This window comes from Acinonyx jubatus, chromosome B2 (genome assembly GCF_027475565.1).
Source record: "Acinonyx jubatus isolate Ajub_Pintada_27869175 chromosome B2, VMU_Ajub_asm_v1.0, whole genome shotgun sequence".
In the NCBI taxonomy this organism is placed as follows: Eukaryota; Metazoa; Chordata; class Mammalia; order Carnivora; family Felidae; genus Acinonyx; species Acinonyx jubatus.
The window spans coordinates 119609855-119627387 of NC_069385.1; the positions used below are offsets into that span (position 1 = coordinate 119609855).

The 17533-nt window shown below is 52.5% G+C and overlaps 3 protein-coding genes across 5 annotated transcripts; 1 reads left to right on the top strand and 2 right to left on the bottom strand.

Annotated features, from left to right (window-relative positions):
- The first annotated feature begins 2335 nt into the window (after nucleotides 1-2335).
- Nucleotides 2336-4913, top strand: LTB (lymphotoxin beta). 2 transcript variants are annotated; one of them, XM_027058135.2, is made up of 4 exons: nucleotides 2846-3107; nucleotides 3532-3583; nucleotides 3782-3853; nucleotides 4279-4913. In XM_027058135.2, the coding sequence occupies exons 1-4, from the start codon at nucleotides 2946-2948 to the stop codon at nucleotides 4731-4733; spliced, it is 741 nt and encodes a 246-aa protein (XP_026913936.1). In that variant the 5' UTR covers nucleotides 2846-2945; the 3' UTR covers nucleotides 4734-4913. The 2 variants fall into 2 exon arrangements, with proteins under 2 accessions (XP_014937631.1, XP_026913936.1); XM_015082145.3 differs by lacking the exon at nucleotides 3532-3583 and having other exon boundaries at nucleotides 2336-3107; nucleotides 4279-4417.
- Nucleotides 4914-6731: 1818 nt separating this feature from the next.
- Nucleotides 6732-9652, bottom strand: TNF (tumor necrosis factor). The gene is made up of 4 exons (XM_015082146.3): nucleotides 9283-9652; nucleotides 8671-8716; nucleotides 8439-8486; nucleotides 6732-8109 (listed from the first exon to the last, which is right to left on the bottom strand). The coding sequence occupies exons 1-4, from the start codon at nucleotides 9466-9468 to the stop codon at nucleotides 7688-7690; spliced, it is 702 nt and encodes a 233-aa protein (XP_014937632.1). The 5' UTR covers nucleotides 9469-9652; the 3' UTR covers nucleotides 6732-7687.
- Nucleotides 9653-11208: 1556 nt separating this feature from the next.
- LTA (lymphotoxin alpha) lies at nucleotides 11209-14902 on the bottom strand. Of its 2 annotated transcripts, none has more exons than XM_053223062.1 (3): nucleotides 13226-14902; nucleotides 12712-12819; nucleotides 11209-12625 (listed from the first exon to the last, which is right to left on the bottom strand). In XM_053223062.1, exons 2-3 carry the CDS (start codon nucleotides 12808-12810, stop codon nucleotides 11864-11866), a joined length of 861 nt encoding a protein of 286 aa, XP_053079037.1. In that variant the 5' UTR covers nucleotides 12811-12819; nucleotides 13226-14902; the 3' UTR covers nucleotides 11209-11863. The 2 variants fall into 2 exon arrangements, with proteins under 2 accessions (XP_053079037.1, XP_026913938.1); XM_027058137.2 differs by having other exon boundaries at nucleotides 11210-12276; nucleotides 12520-12625; nucleotides 12712-14886.
- Nucleotides 14903-17533: the final 2631 nt, after the last annotated feature.

A 17533-nucleotide genomic window follows, 5' to 3' on the forward strand; every position in this document is an offset into this window, starting at 1 on the left:
TCTTACTTACAAGGAGGTCCAGCCCAGAAGTGGCAGAGCTGGGGTTCAAAGCCAGCTGTGTCAGCCCCAGCATATACCCCTATTCCTCTGCCCTCGGCTGACCGGGTAGTTCATAGGGGCCTCTCCAGCACGGGATGGTTTTAGGTTCTGGTGAGTGGCTGTTGGAGGAGGAGGAAACACGGTTTTGAGTGTATGTGTGGACCCGTGAAAAACAGGGAGGGTGGTGTCCAGGACTACCTGGCAGTTGGGGCTGCTCCCCAGCCCCAGAGCCACTCAGGAGAGCAGGGCCCAATTCGGGTGGAGAGCCACTTCCCATGGGCAGATACTGCTAGGGCTGAAGTAGGGCATGGAGGAGTGTCTGGGCCCCATAACTTCCCCTCAGGCACTTCCTGCCCCGTAACCACTGGTTCCTGTTTGAGGACAAAGAGGGGGTAGCTGACTTCACACCAGAGCCAGCTGCACTGACCAGGGTCTAGAAACTGGGACCCTCCTGGGTTCAAGAAGAATGCTGGGGGTGTGCATGTGGTTGGATTGGGGAGCAGAAACACAGGTGGAGAGGAGAGAGCCTGAGGTAGCCACGAAGAGAAGTGGGAGCAGAAGTGGATTGTATTAAATTCTTTAGGGAGCAGAGGCAGAGGCTGGACAGCAGATGACTCCAGGGCCCCGGGAACCTCAAAGCTGTACTCTCTTCCCTCAGCTTCACCTCACTGTGGGGTGTGACTGCCTCACCTCCCCCTCCCCTCTCCCCCCCCCCCCCCCCCCCCGCTCCCCAGGGTTCCTGCTCTCTCGCGGCTTATCCAGAGTCTGCGGCCTGCTGGTAGACAGACCAGTAGACAGACGAGAGACTAGATGTACATGAGTACTGCTGATAGTCTAGACAGAAAGCTGATGGCGAGTCGGTGTTGGGAAACGAAGTGTGGACAATCTAGGTGGACTTCTTGTAGGAGGCAGCATTCTGCGGTTGAGCACAAAAATAAGGGCAGTGATCCAAAAACTTCTGGACAGAGACCTGGATGAAGGCCTCTTAGTAGTACTGAGATGGAGAGGGAGATGGGTGCTGGAGGACTGCACACCCAGTTCTTGAGGAGGGTGAAGACTGGGGACCTCATGTGGAGGCAAGAGGAAAAGAAGGATGTCTGATGCTTGGGTCCACATGCATTTGCATTTCCTTCTTCAAATTCAGAAACTTCCTGGCATTTCTTCCCCCTCCCCCCCACACAAGGTTCCCCATGCTGGATGGTGGGCAATATTTAGGGTTGTTTTTGAAAAAAATTTTAACACATTTTATTATTATTAAAATGCTCAAACAGAACAAAATTGAGACAATTTTACAGTGAACATATCCCTACCACATAGACTCTAAAACCGACATTTTCTATAGTGCTTTATTACATACCTATCTATCTCATTTTTTGATACCTTTCAAAGTTGCAAACATCAGTACATTTTACCTCTAAACCTTTTTAAAAGTTAACTAATTTTTAAACGTTTATTTATTTTTGAGAGAGAGTGAGCGCGCGTTGTGCAAGCAGGGGAGGGGCAGAGAGAACGTGACAGAGGATCTGAAGCAGGCTCCCTGCGTTGACAGCAGAGAGCCTGATGCAGGGCTGAACTCATGAACCGTGAGACCATGACCTGAGCCAAAGTCAGACGCTCAATCAACTGAGCCAGCCAGGCACCCCTGCCTCTAAACCTTTTTACCATGCTTATCGTTGACTTGAGTCAAGCTTTTGTTTCCCCATTTCTTTTTTGGGGGGCTGAGGAAGGCAAGATTTACATACACTAAAATGCACAAATCTGAAGTCAGCACTCAGCTTTTAAAATGTCTTGTGGTCAGGGCTCTGGAGGCAGACAGCCTGGGTTCAAATCCTGACTCTACCACTACTGTGTGGCCTTCTAGAAGTTCCTTAACCTCTCTGTGCCTCAGTTTCTTAAGGTTTGTGTCAGGATTAAAAGAATTTCTATGCATAAAGTGTGTAGGTCTGTGGCAACCATATGCTAACTGCTACTTGTATAATAGCATTATTATTATTATTATTATTATTATTATTACTTGATGACAGAGATGGGGCGATGATCTAGGACCACCTCCAACTTCCTTGGACCTGGTCCTTCCTCCCTGTAACTCCCACTGCACTGTCTACCATTACTATTTGTTGGATCCTTGCTGCTTTGTTTTGCTCATTCATTCATTTGTCCTTTCTTCATTTATTCATAAACATTTAGTCTCACCTACTGAATGGATGGGGCTCATGCTAGACAGCAAGGCTCTTTGAGGTGGGGCTATGCCTCACCGCTCTCCTGTCTACACTCTGTGTAGCAAGGGAGGTGATGCTCATTTCCATCCCTCCTCAGCGAGATGATAGTCAGTGGTGAGGCTGAGGCCCCTTTCAGCTGCTATTTCTGTGGACGGGCTGAACTCTGCTGCTCACCAGGCTCTCGGGGTTAGGGATGAGCAAGGGGATGGAAGGAGGAGGTTGGTCCAGTGTGGGCAGAAGTTCTTCTCAGGAATGCAGCCATCCATCCCTCAAGTTCTCAAGGACATGGACACAGTCCTTCCTCCAGCACCCACCACCGGGGTGTAGAAGAATGCAGACTGTCCTGGAAATCTGGACTTCTGTGTTCTCATTGCAGCTTTGTTGCCTGACTTTCTGTAAGGTGCCTTCCCTCCCTGGGCCTCAGTTTCCCTCCCTGCTGAACCAGATGATCTCTAAGGCCCCCCTCCAGCTCTAACCTGCAAGCCTGTCTCTTCACCCCAACTCCTTCCCCAGTTCAGAGAACCCGGGCATCCAGCTGCCCCACCCCAGCTCTGGGTAAACAGGAAGCTGGGTGAGGGGAGCAGGGGTGTGCGGAAAGTCCCAGCCAGGTGTGTGGGTCTATGGGGAGGGGGTGGCCCCACCCCTAAGGTATGAAAGCCCCCCTGCCCTGGCCCTGGCTCAGTCTCCATGGGGACACTGGGGCTAGAGGGCCGGGGTAGGAGGCCCCAGGGGAAGGGCTGCCTCCTGCTGGCTGTGGCAGGAGCCACCTCCCTGGTGACCCTGCTGCTGGCTGTGCCTATCACTGTCCTGGCTGTGCTGGCCTTGGTGCCCCAAGAGCAGGGAGGACAGGTGAGTAGCTGCAACCAGCCCTAGGAGGGCTGTATGTGGCTGAGACTCACTTATCTCTGGCTATGCCCGGGGGGCCTCTTGCCCCATCCTGCTCAGTTAGCCTGGCTGTCCTCGGTGGGGATGCCTTGTCTGTCTCTTTGCTGGCCCTCTTTCCAAGATCCTGTGATGCTGTTGTGTTCTGATATCTCCAAGCTCCTTCCTTGCTGTCTGGCTGGCCGTTCTCCTCTTCCCAAGACATACTCAGGCCTCTGTCTCTGCCCAAGTACACATGTTCTGCTTGTTCTCCCTTCCAGGGAGATAGACGTATGTTGGGGATGGGACTGGTAGGAAAAACCCTAGGCCTGGAGCTTGGGTTTATGTTGGGAGGGGTGGGGTTGGCATCAGCTAAAACTGAACTCTGGGCACTGTGACCCCACCCACCCAGGTAACAGGGACGGCTGACCCGGGGGCACAGGCCCAGGCCCAGCAGCGATTGGGTAAGAGCAGACCATCACCCCCTCCCCTGCTCCAGCCCTTCAGGGATGCCCAGCTCCCATTCATCTGCATCCCCAGAAAAGCTTTTCCTCCCGGAATCCAGGTGCCCCATCCTTGGGCCCTGGCGCCCGGTCCTCTCAGGGGGACCATGCATGGATGGCCACCCTGGCCCCCAATCGTGGACTCTTCGCCCCTTCCAGGGACACAGGTGCTGCCAGAGGAAGAGGCAGGAAGAGATTTCAGCTCCAGGCTCCCAGCTGCCCACCTCATAGGTAAGGATCTCATAGATAGTCCAGGGTGCAGTTCTGCCCACCCGAATCCCTTTGCTCCGTTATTGCGGGGCTGTGTTTCCGACCTGCTTCACCACCGCTTGTCCCTAACCCTTCTCCCCTATTCGCTTCTTGCTTCCCTCCTGGAGCAGGCAAAACCTGGCCTGGATCTCCCCACAACAGCGCCCCGTACCCCACACTCTGGTGCTATTAGTCCCCTTAGTCATAATCATTGCAGGGGTGGCACCACGGCCTTCGCCCCCCACCACCCCCCACTCCCGGCTCGGGCGGGGGGTGGGAGGTTGAAAGTCCCTGCAGGGGGTTGAAAGTCCCCATTCTCCTTCATGCTCACCCTCCCAGAAGTCCCGGGCCTAAATCATTCCTCTGGGATGGGGTTCCCGAGAGCCGACAGGCCCGTTTCTCCGCAGGTGCTTGGACGAAGGGGCAGGGGCTAGGCTGGGAGGCCAAGAAAGAAGAGGCGTTTTTGAGGAGCGGGACGCAGTTCTCCGGCGCCGAGGGACTGGCGCTCCCACAGGACGGCCTCTATTACCTCTACTGTCACGTCGGCTACCGGGGTCGGGCGCCCCCTGCCGGCGGGGGCCTCCTTGACCACTCGGTCACGCTGCGCAGCCGGCTGTACCGGACGGGGGGCGCGTATGGACCGGGGACTCCCGAGCTGCTGCTGGAGGGCGCAGAGACCGTGACCCCGGTCTTGGACCCGTCCCGGACGCACGAGTACGGGCCTCTCTGGTACACGAGTGTGGGCTTCGGGGGCCTGGTACAGCTCCGGAGGGGCGAGAGGGTGTACGTCAATATCAGTCACCCCGATATGGTGGACTACAGGAGAGGGAAGACCTTCTTTGGGGCTGTGATGGTGGGGTGAGGGCCGCTTGCGGCCCCGGGGAAAGCGACTGCATGGCTGGAATGTGTGACCCAGCCCAGATATTGGGGACCCGGCCTCCAGGGACCCCGTGGCAGTGGGAAAAATGTAGGAGACTGTTTGAAAACTGATTTCGAGCCTGAAGAAAATAAAGAATGTAAACCTTTAGTGTTGCCAAATACAGATGCTGAGATGCTAGTATGTCTTAATTCAGGGTTGGTAAAGAAGTGTTGGTAAAATATTCTTTTTCTGGTTGCTTGAAACAATCAAATCAATTCCTATGGCCTCTACTGCTGAGAAGGCCATCTGTGGCGTTCCCACCCACCTCCTGCCTCCGAATGCACTTGTCCCAACCTTAGCCCATTTGGAAGGTGGAAGAAGGGGATCTCAAACCGCAAAGCATCTCCAACCATCCTTATTCTCAGAGCCACATAGTCCTCAGCAGACTCCACACTGCATTTTCTCTTGGGTCCCTTCTATCAGTGACAGGGGTCATTACAGGGGAAGGCAAGCAATGCTCTGGAAGACGGAGCACAGAGTGAGGAATGATCCCTGAGGGCCTAGAACTTCTCCCCTGCTGCCTGCCTGGTTGCCCGAGGCCCCTTTAGCCACTACCTTCAAGGAAAAACACAGCTCTGGGGAGTGAAGGGAGGAGACTGAAAGAGAGAGCTGGGGCAGGGAGGGTACCTGAGGACACCAGGGAGAACTCGAGGAGGAAACTCTGTTGGCCACCTGGCCCTGTCTAGGGTGAGATGGAAAGTCCTCACCCCTTGTTCGCACTTCAGCTGTGCTTTCCATGCACTGGCAAGTATTGGGGCCCCGGGGTGAGTAACAACAGCCCCATCACCCCATGACACACTTTCAGCTCCAGGCTGGAGGAGGCAGAGAGGGACCCAAGGCCCTATCTAGGTCACCCCAGTGGGTTATCCCACTGCGGCAGACCACACGGTTTCCCCCTGCCTGGCAGCCCTGGCAGGAAGGAAGGGCCAACTTCTGAACCCAGTGGGGACTCCCACTCCCTGGGTCTTCATTTCTGACTCCATATTTGTCTTTGACTCTGTGTCCAGAAGAGTCTTCCTGGGGACAGAGAGTGCTTTTTTTCTCTTTTCAGCTCACTCACCTCATGTCCCTCCCCTCATCATTCACCAAGAAAATCTGTCAGAGTTTGCACGTGAGTCCTTCACATGCACCTTATTCCTCTTTTTAAATTTTCCTTCGTCTCTTCTTTTTTTTTAAAATTTTTTACAATGTTTTTATTTATTTTTGAGACAGAGAGAGACCGAGCATGAGCAAGGGAGGGGCAGAGAGAGGGGGAGACACAGAATCTGAAGCGGGCTCCAGGCTCTGAGCTGTCAGCACAGAGCCGGACGCGGGGCTCAAACTCACGAAGTGTTGAGATCATGACCTGAGCTGAAGTCGGACGCTCAACCGACTGAGCCACCCAGGCGCCCCTCCTTCGTCTCTTCAAGTCCACCCACTGAGAGACCGAAGCAGAGAGAACAGCTGGGGGCTGTATGAAGGAAGAAAGTCAGAATTCACTGAGCACTTATTATGCCATGTGCTACGCTAGGTGCTCTCACGTAGTTTAGGTCCTCTATTCTCTCGTGGCCCCACATGCAGAATCTTCATTGGGTGGATGAAGCTTAGCAACTGGGTCAGGTTGCACAGTTAGGGCTGCTGGCGGAGCCCGGGATCAGGCAGATTTGGAGCCCTGATGCCTGAAGGTCTGAAAGTCCTTTGGCTGTGATTCAGGCGCCTGAGAATGTGGCCCTTCCCAGGCTCTCTTGCTGGCTGCAACAGCCGGAAATCTCACCTGAACACTTAAGGAGTAGGACTTCCCCGGTGGAATTGCCAGAGTAGGAAATTCCCATGCCCTGAGGGAGAGGTAATTAGGTTCAGGCTCCAGTTTCCTGGAGGAGGGGCATTTGTGGCTTGGCTTTGTTCTAAGTAGGGTCTCCTGAGTCCCAGTAGTCTAAGGAGTGGGGACTGGGTTCAGGGATCTTTTTTTTTTTTTAACTTTTATTCACATTTATTTTATGGGTTCAGGGATCTTAAGCCATAGAGAGAGAGAGAGAGAGAGAGAGAGAGAGGGGACTTCAGGGAGTGGCTCCCCACCCCCAAGGAGAAGCAGCCGCAGAATTAATGCCAACAAAGAGACCATGTGTCTTTTCTAGGTACATTTTATTTCTCGCCACTGAACAGTAGGGCGGTTACAGACATAACTCCCCTGGGGAGCAGAGGTTCAGCGATGTAGCGACAGTCAGTCACCAAATCAGCATTAATTAGACAACTCGATCAGATAAATATTTTTAAAAATATATAAGCAAAAGGAGGCACAGAGGCCAGGAGGCCAGGAGGGAAGAGCCTAGAGTTCAGCTCCGTTTTCACAGAAAACATGTCCGAGTCAAGGCATCCCCTTCATTTGGTCTCCCAGGACACCCCAACCTCCCAAATAAATATATTCATCAGTAAATAAATAAATAATAAATAAATAATAAATAATCACTAGTGCAAATATAAATAGAGGGAGCTGGCCCCATGAGGGAGGGGCTGGGCTTTCCATCTCAGGGAAGAGTCTGGAAACATCTGAAGAAAGGGGGGCCTGAGGTCCACTCATGTCAAGTTGTAGGTGAGATCTTCTTAAGGGATGTGCTGAAGTGTTTGGCCAGAAAGGTTCCCTGACCCCCGAATTCCAGGTGTCCCAGGTTGCGTTGAGGGATCCAAACCTGAGATCTCCAGTGAATGCTGGAAGCCCCAGTTTGAATTCTTGCTGGTGGCCAATGCTCCAAAGTCCAGGTCCCTGGATCTTAGGTTTCTAAGTGTTGTTATTTAAAGTTCTAAGCTTGGGGCCCAGCCCTGAGCCCCTAATTCTCTTTCTAAGCCAGAAGGGGATGAGGGGGTCAGAAGGAGCAGATAACAAAGGAGTTGAGGTGGGCAAGGATGGATGTCCAGCCCCCTCACAGGGCAATGATTCCAAAGTAGACTTGCCCAGACTCGGCAAAGTCAAGATAGTCAGGCAGATTGATCTCAGCGCTGAGTCGATCACCCTTCTCCAGTTGGAAGACCCCTCCCAGGTAGATGGGCTCATACCAGGGCTTGGCCTCAGCCCCCTCTGGAGTCTCCCTCTGGCAAGGGCTCTTGATGGCAGAGAGGAGGTTGACCTTGGTCTGGTAGGAAACGGCAAAGCGGCTGATGGTGTGGGTGAGGAGCACATGTGTGGAAGGACATCCTTGGCCCCTGAAGAGGACCTGGGAGTAGATGAGGTACAGCCCATCTGAGGGCACCTTCAGCTGGTTGTCTGTCAGCTCCACGCCATTGGCCAGGAGGGCATTGGCACGCCGGCTCAGCCACTGGAGTTGCCCTTCAGCTTCGGGGTTTGCTGGAGGGAAGGAGAGAAGGAGGGAGGGGTAAGTCAGTGTGACCCTGTCAGTTCCACTCTCCACATCCTGGCCCTCAAGTTCGGCCCCCCCCCACATCCGGTTCCTGTCCCCTCTGTCTGTCCTCCCACGTCTCATGTGGCCATGAGGTTCTGAGTGTCCCCCTCAAGGCCTGTGCTCTTCCTTCACTCTCTCCTTGAGCTCAGTGAGTCCTTCTCATATTATCTCCAAGGCCTGGGCTCAGCCTTCAGCCTGGGCTCAGCCCCCAAATCCTAGCCCTCTATGTCCCACCTGCTTCGCCATCCTCCAGCTACAGCCTCAGAAGTCTTACCTACTACATGGGCTACTGGCTTGTCACTCGGAGTTCGAGAAGATGATCCTGAGGAGGAAAGAGGAAAGAAAAAGGTGAGACCCCTACGCTTCCTGGAAAATATCCCACTTTGACTTCCATTCCTCCTCCCCTCAAACCCAAACTCTGAATTTCCCCCTCTGCTGCTATCCCAGGACTAACCCCCACCCTCACCCAAGCCCAGAACCAGGAGAGAAGCTTTGGAGACACTTACTGAGTGTCTGGGGCAGAGGGTTGATTAGTTGCAGGCCATGTGGGAGCTGTTGGGGAGAAGGAGGTTGTTTAGCATCAGAACAAGTTACCCCTAACCGAGAAACAGCTAGGTTGTTTATGCAGCTCATACTCTGGTTCTCTCTCTCCGTTCATCGATTGATTCATCCATTCATTCATTCAACAGCACTTTCACTGTCTTCCACGTGACAGACATCTGTCTGTCTTTCCTTATCTCTTTTTTCACCTCTTTCCTTATCTCTCTCATATCGCCCACATCATTGTGTCTCGCATCTTTATTCCCATCTCTCAACCCACACCCCACATCTCTCCACACATCTCTCTCTCTCTCTCTCTCTCTCTGTCTCTCTGTCTGTCTGTCTATGTGTGTGCTCATTCATTCATTCAAGAAGTGCTTAGAGAGCACCTTTGGTGTGCTCCGTCCCTTCTCTCTTCATCGCTCTCCACATCTCTTTCTGCCTCCCCGTCTTTCTCCACGTTTTCTCTCTCACCCATCCCCATCAGCACACCTCCTTCCCCCACCCCATTTCTTGCCCTCCTGCTCTCCCATTTCTCTCTGGGTAGGAGAATGAGCCAAGTCTGGTGTGGCACTCACCTCTTCCCTCTGGGGGCCGATCACTCCAAAGTGCAGCAGGCAGAAGAGTGTGGTGGCTCCTGCGACGAGGAGGAAGGAGAAGAGGCTGAGGCACAAGCACCTTCTGGAGCCCTGGGGGCCCCCTGCCTTCTTGGGGAGTGCCTCCTCGGCCAGCTCCACGTCCCGGATCATGCTTTCAGTGCTCATGGCGTTCTTCCCAGGGGGCTAAAGTCCAGCTGGGTGATGGTAGAGCCCTAAGGCAGCGTGTGTGAGAGGGAGAGAATCGCCTGGCTGCTTTCTGGGGGTGTGTCGTCTGAGATGTTATTTCCGGGGGGGTCTGGAGTTGCTTCTGTCTCTCTCCTGGCTGGTCCCCTGGTGTCTTCGCTGAGGAAGCTTCTGCTGACTGGGTGTGCAGACAGCTGCATTTATATACCCACAGGGCAAGAGGAGGGCGGGGAAAGCTCTCATTCAACCAGCGGAAAACTTCCTTGGTGGAGAAACCCATGAGCTCATCTGGAGGAAGCGGTAGTGGGCCCTACACCTTCTGTCTCGGTTTCTTCTCCATCGCGGGGGTGGGGGTTTGGAAAGTTGGGGACACCCAGGCATCAAGGATACTTCCTATCCACCTCACTCGGATTCTGAGGGAGGCTTGGTGCATATGTAGGACCCTGGAGGCTGGACCCCAGTTTCCCACTGCCCCCAATTCCCTCCATTTTTTTTTTTTTCTTGAGGATCATGTCCATGGCCTGTTTCCCTCTGATTTCCAGACAGGACTTAGGTAGGTGTAGAGCTAGAAAGGGGAAGGACTTCAGAAAGCAGAGTCCTTGGTGGGGAGAAACCTGGCGGGGGGGGGGTGGTTTAGGGGGGAAAGTTGTGTTGGGTCCTGAGACATGTGTTTGGGTCCCTGGGGGAAAAAGAAGCTTGAGAGAAGGGAGCTTGAGAGAAGGCTGGGGATGTGAATAGGGGTCTCTAAAAGGGCTGGGGAGGGGGCGGTAAATAGCAGGGACATGCCTGGGACAGCCCCAGTGGGAGTGAAAGCAACCCTGGGAATTCACGAACCCCAGGAGGGCAGGCCTTCTCCTTTCATTCTGACCAGGAACTCAGCAGTGATAGTTTCATTCTTGGCTTCCAAGGGAATCTGGAGCCCTGACTTTTTTAAAAAAAATTTTAATGTTTATTTTTGAGACAGAGACAGAGAGACAGAGTATGAATGGGGAGAGAGCAGAGAGAGAGAGACAGACAGAATCTGAAACAGGCTCCAAACTCTGAGCTGTTAGCACAGAACCTTATGAGGGGCTCGAACTCACGAACTGTGAGATCATGACCAGAGCTGAAGTTGGACGCTTAACTGACTGAGCCACCCAGGCGTCCCTGAAGCCCTGACTTTTGCATGAAGCCCCCATCCCTCAGAGCCCCTGTGTGGGGCCATGTATCCCAAAGAACTCCAACTCCTTCCAGATTTCTGGAGGTAGCCCTAGCCCTCAGAGCCCCTCTGTATCACCTTGTCCCCTAAAGTGTCCCCTGGGTGCCCCCCCCCCCCCCCGCCTTGGGGGCTCTCCCACTCCTCAGGGCCCTTGTACAGCCATGTCTTCCAGAGGATCCCCATGTCCACCCCCATGGTCCTGAACACCTTTGGTGTGATCACTTCTCCCTAGAGGCCTCCTGTAACCCCCTTTCCTCAGAGCCTCGACATGTGGCCGCATCTGCCGGTGGCCCCCCTGACCTCCACTCCTCCAGACCTTGGACCCCCATGTTTCCCTTTTCTTCCCAGCTTATCCTTTGGTTTCCCTGCAGTATCTCTGGTTGCCTCACCTCTATGACTCTACCACATTCCCCCAGAGCTCCTTAGGCCCCTTTATCTCCTTGTATGCCCACAGTTCCTGTCTCTTCAGGGGCCTCTGTCTTCCTTCCGTCCCTTAGAGACCTGGGAAATTCTCCCCTCCCAGACAGACAGACATAGACAGCATTTCAGAGAAAAGAGGTTTATTGGGCTTCATTGAAGGTGCAGATGTCTCCTCATGGGGTGTCTAGTCAAGCAGTGGCTGGATCTTAAGAGTTTCTTGCTTCCTTCTAGAGCTCCCCGGTGTCTCAGATTCACTTGTTTTCTCTCTCACTGGGTTATCCTTATGCTGATGTTCTCTGGCTCTTCATCTCTTGGGTGTATCTCTCTCTCTCTCTCTCTTCTGATGGCCCTCTATTATTCCCTTCCCTCCATCCTCCATAAATAAATAATTTAATTTTTTCCCTTTATAAATAATCCCCCCTCCCCTGCCTCCTGTCATCCACTCAAGCTCCTCCATGTGTCTGCCTCCTCCACGTGCAAGGCCAGGCCTTCCTTAGATGGGCAGGACAGATGAAGAGCTTTGGCTGGGAATTTCTAGGCAGACTTGAAATCCTCAGCCTCACATTGGTGTAGTTCAGGCGGGTGTGGTCCCCCGGGCTGCCTAGAATTCCTTCTTTGGAAGCTCCAGGTAAGATGAGCAGGGGAGACTTGAGACACGTGGAATGGTCGAAAGAGGTGTGGTGACACCCTTGAAGTGGTCAGCATGGAGGCAAAATGGGAGAAGGTCTTGAAACCAATTAGTTTTCTTTCTGGAGATTTCTACAGAGCAAACGCTCCAAAGAAGACACTACTGGGGCTGAGGAGTAGGTGGGAGATGCCATCTGTGTGAGTGGATAGCTGATCTCCCTGGGTGAGCAGGAACACAGCTCCCTGGTACACAGAGCGCACCCAAGGTCCCTGTGGCCCTGGGCACACGGACTTCTGAGCACTGAGGAGAGGCACGTGGAAGGGGTACTGGGAGGAGAAGAGCTGGACCTCATGGGCCAGGTAGAGAGGGGTCGGGGTGGCCTTGGGGAAGCAGCCTTCCCCAGAGAAGACCACCTGAGAGTAGACAAAGTAGAGGCCACTGGTGGGGACCAGGAGGGAATTGTTGCTCAAGGAGAAGCCATGGCGGAGGAAGGCACGATCTGTGTTTGCTCTCCAGCGCAGTGAGTTCTGGGTGCTGGGGTCTCCTAGGAAGAGCCATAGGGGATGGGAGAGGTCAAGAAGCTGGGGGTCAGCAGTCTTAATCCCTGAGGAAGTAGGTGCTGGACTGGGTTCCTGGGGGGATGGTTGGGAGGACAGATGGGAGAGGGATGCCCCTGTTTTGGGAGGTGGAGAAAGTTGGGGGAGGGGTGCGGTAGATGCTTGGTTCCTTGAGGGGGTGTAGGAGGAGAGCTGGGGACTATGTGTCTGGAGGGCCAGATGGTGTTTACCAATAAGATGAGCAGCAGGTTTGAGGGTGCCTTGTGCGAAGTGCTTCTGAGGGTGCTGATAGGTAGTCCGGGCAGCTGAGGGTGAGATGCCAACACCAGGAAGCCCCTAGGGGAGAAGACGGACGAGGATGGCTCTAGGGCCCAAAGATGGGCTGGGCCACCCCTGCTGCCCCCGTTCTCCTGCTGCCTCACCTGGGCCTCAGGCGGCAGGGCCAGCAGCAGCCCCAGAAGGAGGAGGAGGAGGGGGGCGCTGCACACCCGCAGGAGGTAGAGCCTTCCAGGTGGTGTCATGGGGAGAACCTGCGGGGGGGAGAGAGACAGTGAGTGGGGCGGGGCAAGGTGCAGATGACGGCCTCCTGCCTGCCCGCGGAGAGATAGCCATCCGAGAGACAGGGCAAAACGGATAAGAGAAGGGGACAAGATGCAGTCAGGGAAACCCCAAGGTGAGCAGGGGGAGACAGAAAGAGAAACAGAGACACGGGAAGGGAACAGAGAGGACTCGTGGCAGAAACAGAGAAGGTGTGATAGAGACAGGGAGAAAATGACTGATGAAGAGTCGGAGGGAGGAGAAACCAAAACCAAACCCACCAAGGCCCAGCCTCAGGCAGGAGGTACAGGAGGGGGGCCGGGGCGCAGGCGGAGGGGCAGAGTGCCCAGGGGAGTCCACCCCCCGGCAGCCCAAGGAGACGGGGCGGGAGAGTCTCACCTGCTCTGTGGGGCCCCTGGGCCCGGACGCCTGGGTCCCTTTATAGAGGAAGCTGCAGTGGCAGCGTGGCAGGCGGCGGGCGGGTTCTAGGCCCTGGCTGGGCCCGGGGAAGCCCCCAGGGCTTAGAAGATGCTGCTGTTTCAGTCGAAGGCAGGAAAGGCTGAGGCCTAGGAGTGAACCGCAGGCTGGGGGCTCAGACGACTGAGTTCTGGGAAAGGGAGTGGGGTCAGGGGAACCGTGGGTTGGGAGGGGCAGGGAGCAGGGTCAGGCTTAGGAGTTCCAGGGAAGGGACGGACAGTCAATTCGGAGAGGAGGGGGGAGCAGCTGGGGCGTGGGCTGGAGGCCTGGTTCCCTGAAGAGCGATTATATATAACACCTCTGCACCCTTGGTTGATTACAGGCTACTCTCTGTGCCCATTTCCTCCTCTGATGCCCCCATCCTTGTCCCAAACAGCTCAACTCACACTTGTCCCAGTATGTGGACTTTCCTGGTCATCTGGCAGGTTTTATATCAAGAAGTTCCATGATCTACCCCCTTGCCTGGGACATTCTGGTTTATGCCTGCTGTCCTGGTGAAAATGTTCATGGATCTCCCTTTTGCTCTCAGAAGTGTCCTCGTTTGGAAGATAAATGTTATGGTTCCCCTTCTCAGAGATGTCGTCACATACTCACATACGATGAGGTCTCCTCTCACTGTGGAAGGATGTCTTCTACCTTATCTCCACCTTAGGCAGCCCCCCCCCCCCCCCAGATCAGATTTGTATAACCCCAAACAAACACACACTCCGGGATCAAGGAATGTAGCAACTTCTGAAGTTCTCTATAGGGAAGACTTTGGAGGGTGGTGAGGGGCTGGAGGGTGGTGAGCTAGGGTAAGGTGGGGACAACCACAGGACTTGTCTCGAAGCTGCATTTGCAGAACCAGTATTCTGTTTTAAAATTGTTAAAGATTTCCCCTTTTTAACTTGGGTGCAGTAAGGTGCACACCTCTTAAATTTACAGCCTGTTGAACATTTCCATCTGCTGATAGCCATGTAGCCACCATATTTTTCAGATCCCCAGAAGGTTCTCTCATGCCCCCTCCCAGGTGATACCCTCCAAAGATAACCAACCACTTTCTGGTCACCATTGATTAGTTGTTCCTGCTTTTGTATCGTATAAATGAAGTCACACAGAATGTACTGGTTTGGGTTTAGCTTTTTTCACTCAACATGATGTTTGTGAGATTCATCCATGTGGTTGCATGTATCAGTAGTGGCTGGTTTGTTTCTCATTATGATGTCATGGTCTATTGTGTGAATATGCTCTAATTTATTTACTCATTCTTCTGTGGACGGACATTTGGTTTGTTTCTAGTTGTTGGCTACCATGAAAGATATTGATATGAACATTCTTTTGTTTTTATTTTTTTTTTACTTTTGTGAGAGAGAGAAAGTTCGAGCAGTGGAGGGGCAGAGAGAGAGAGGGGGAGAGAGGGAATCCCAAGCAGGGTCCTCACTGTTAGCGCAGAGCCCGATGCGAGGCTTGAACCCACGAACCGTGAGATCATGACCTGAGCTGAAGTCAGACGCTGAACCGACGGAGTCACCCAGGCACCCCTATATGAGCACTTTTATACATGAGCCAGTTTTCACTTAATTTGTAAGTATGAAAAGCAAGATTTCTAAAGATGATTTTATCCATGTTTCATAAGATTGAGAAAATAACAATCTGCTATGTCAAATATCATCATTATTATTTTTATTATTTAAAAAAGTTTAGGGGCGCCTGGGTGGCTCAGTCGGTTAAGCGTCCGACTTCAGCCCTGGTCACGATCTCACGGTCCGTGAGTTCAAGCCCCGCGTTAGGCTCTGGGCTGATGGCTCAGAGCCTGGAGCCTGCTTCCGATTCTGTGTCTCCCTCTCTTTCTGCCCCTCCCCCGTTCATGCTCTGTCTCTCTCTGTCTCAAAAATAAATAAATGTTAAAAAAAAATTAAAAAAGTTTAAAAATTTTTATGTTTGTTTATTTTTGAGAGAGAGAGCATGAGCAGGGGAGGGGCAGAGAGAGAGGGAGACATGGAACCTGAAGCAGGTTCTAGGCTCTGAGCTGTCAGCAGAGAGCCTGATGTGGGCTCGAACCCACAAACTGCAAGATCATGACCTGAACTGAAGTTGGACCCTTAACTGACTAAGCCACCCAGGCGCCCCCCTTATTATATTTTTTTAAGTTCATTTATTCTGAGAGAGAGACGAGGGAGGAGAAGAGAGAGAGGGAGAGAGAGAATCCCAGGCAGGCTCTGCACCATCCGCGCAGAGCCTGATGCAGGGCTTGAACCCACAAACTGAGATCATGATCTGAGCTGAAACCGAGAGTCGGATGCTTAACTGACTGAGTGACCCAGGCACCCCAACTATCATTATTTTTGTTGATGTTGTTATGCTTTCATTTTGAGGGTTTTGAACGGCTAAAGCCCTCCCTCTGTGGCATTGGGCATATTGCTGTTCTCTGGCACAAAGTTTGAGTGGTCTGGGGTCCTGTGACAGGCACGTAAGTAACATTCAGGGTGTGTATGATTCATTTCTCCTGTTTTCCTCCCCTTTGCTTTTCATGCCTTCCAAACTCATCTATTATTTCTTTTCACTCTCCTTTTGCCTCTTTGCCTTTCTCTGGATTTCACAAACATTTCCTGAGTACCTTGCACAAGGCAATGAGGATGCAGACGCAAAAGACAGTCCCCTGGCCTCCGGGAGCTCAAAGACCCGTGCAGAAGACAGGAAGGTTACCAGATCATTACAACAAAGTGTGTCGGTGGGCAGCCCACAGAAAAGCCATCAAACTTGGCCTGGGGGAGGGGTGTCAGGCATTAAGTGTTGAGGGAAAGAAGATGGCGAGGAGTATTCCAGATGGAGGGAACGGTATGTGCAAGGACTGGAGGTAAAAAAGTATGAAGTATGCCAAGAGGTGCAATTGGGTACAAATAGAAGGAGCAGAGAAGAGGCTTGGGAGGTAAGCTGAGAATACATTCTGAAGGGTTTAAAACCAAGAAAAGAAGTTTTGTTTCTTTCTAATTATAATGGGGAGCCACCAACAATTTTTATTTTTTCTTTTTTAAGTGTTTTATTTTGTATTTATTTTTTGCATTTATTTTGTATTTATTTTGTATTTTTGTATTTATTTTTGTATTTATTTTGTATTTATTTTTTTAATGCTTTATTTTTTGGGCACCTGGGTGGCTCAGTCAGTTAAGCGTCTGACTTCGGCTCAGGTCATGATCTCATGGCTTGTGGGCTCGAACCTCGTGTTGGACCCTGTGCTAACAGCTGGGAGCCTGGAGCCTGCTTCCCATTCTGTGTCTCCCCGTTTCTGCCCCTCCCCTGCTCGCACTCTGTCTCTTTCTCTCTCAAAAATAAACAAAAAATAGGGGCGCCTGGTGGCTCAGTCGGTTGAGCATCCAACTTCAGCTCAGGTCACGATCTCGTGGTCTGTGGGTTCGAGCCCTGCGTCTGGCTCTGTGCTGACAGCTTGGAGCCTGTTTTGGATTCTGTGTCTCCTTCTCTCTCTGCCCCTCCCGCATTCATGCTCTGTCTCTCCTTTCTCAAGAATAAATAAACGTTAAAAAATTTTTTACAAAAAATAATAATAAATATTTATTTTATTTTTGAGAGAGAGAGAGAATGAGAGCAAGAGGGGGAGGGGCAGAGAGAGAGGGAGACAGAGGATCCAAAATGGAGCCACCGACATTTTAAAGTGAGGCAGGGACTCACGCAGATTGGTACCTCAGAAAAATGAGTCTGGAAGCTGCATGAAGAATGGACTGGGGTATGGGAGTTAGGGGGCTGGAGGCAAAACCAGAAGTGGAGCCTTGTTAGGAGAGTTGTGCAATAACCTAGGAAGGAGATACAAGAGGCAGCAGCAGGAGGATGGACAGGAGAGGTTTTTTTTTTTTTTAATGTTTATTTTAGAGAGAGAGACAGACAGAGAGAGCGTGAGAGGGGAAGGGGAAGAGAGAGAGGGAGGCATAGAATCTGAAGCAGGCTCCAGACCCTGAGCTGTCAGCACAGAGCCTGACGTGGGGCTCGAACTCATGAATGGTGAGATCATGACCTGAGTCGAAGTCGGATGCTCAACCGACTGAGCCACTCAGGCGCCCCAGGAGGAGAGTTTTTGAGGCAAAATCTGCAGGTCTTGGTGGCTGACCAGATGTGATGGAGGAAGAGAAGCCACAGATGCTCCTTTTAAACATCTTGTCAATATGTTGGCTGGTTCTTATTCTTTTAACCTATTCTCTCTTATGTCCCTGTTGGTTTCCCTCTTGGTCCCTGCTCTTT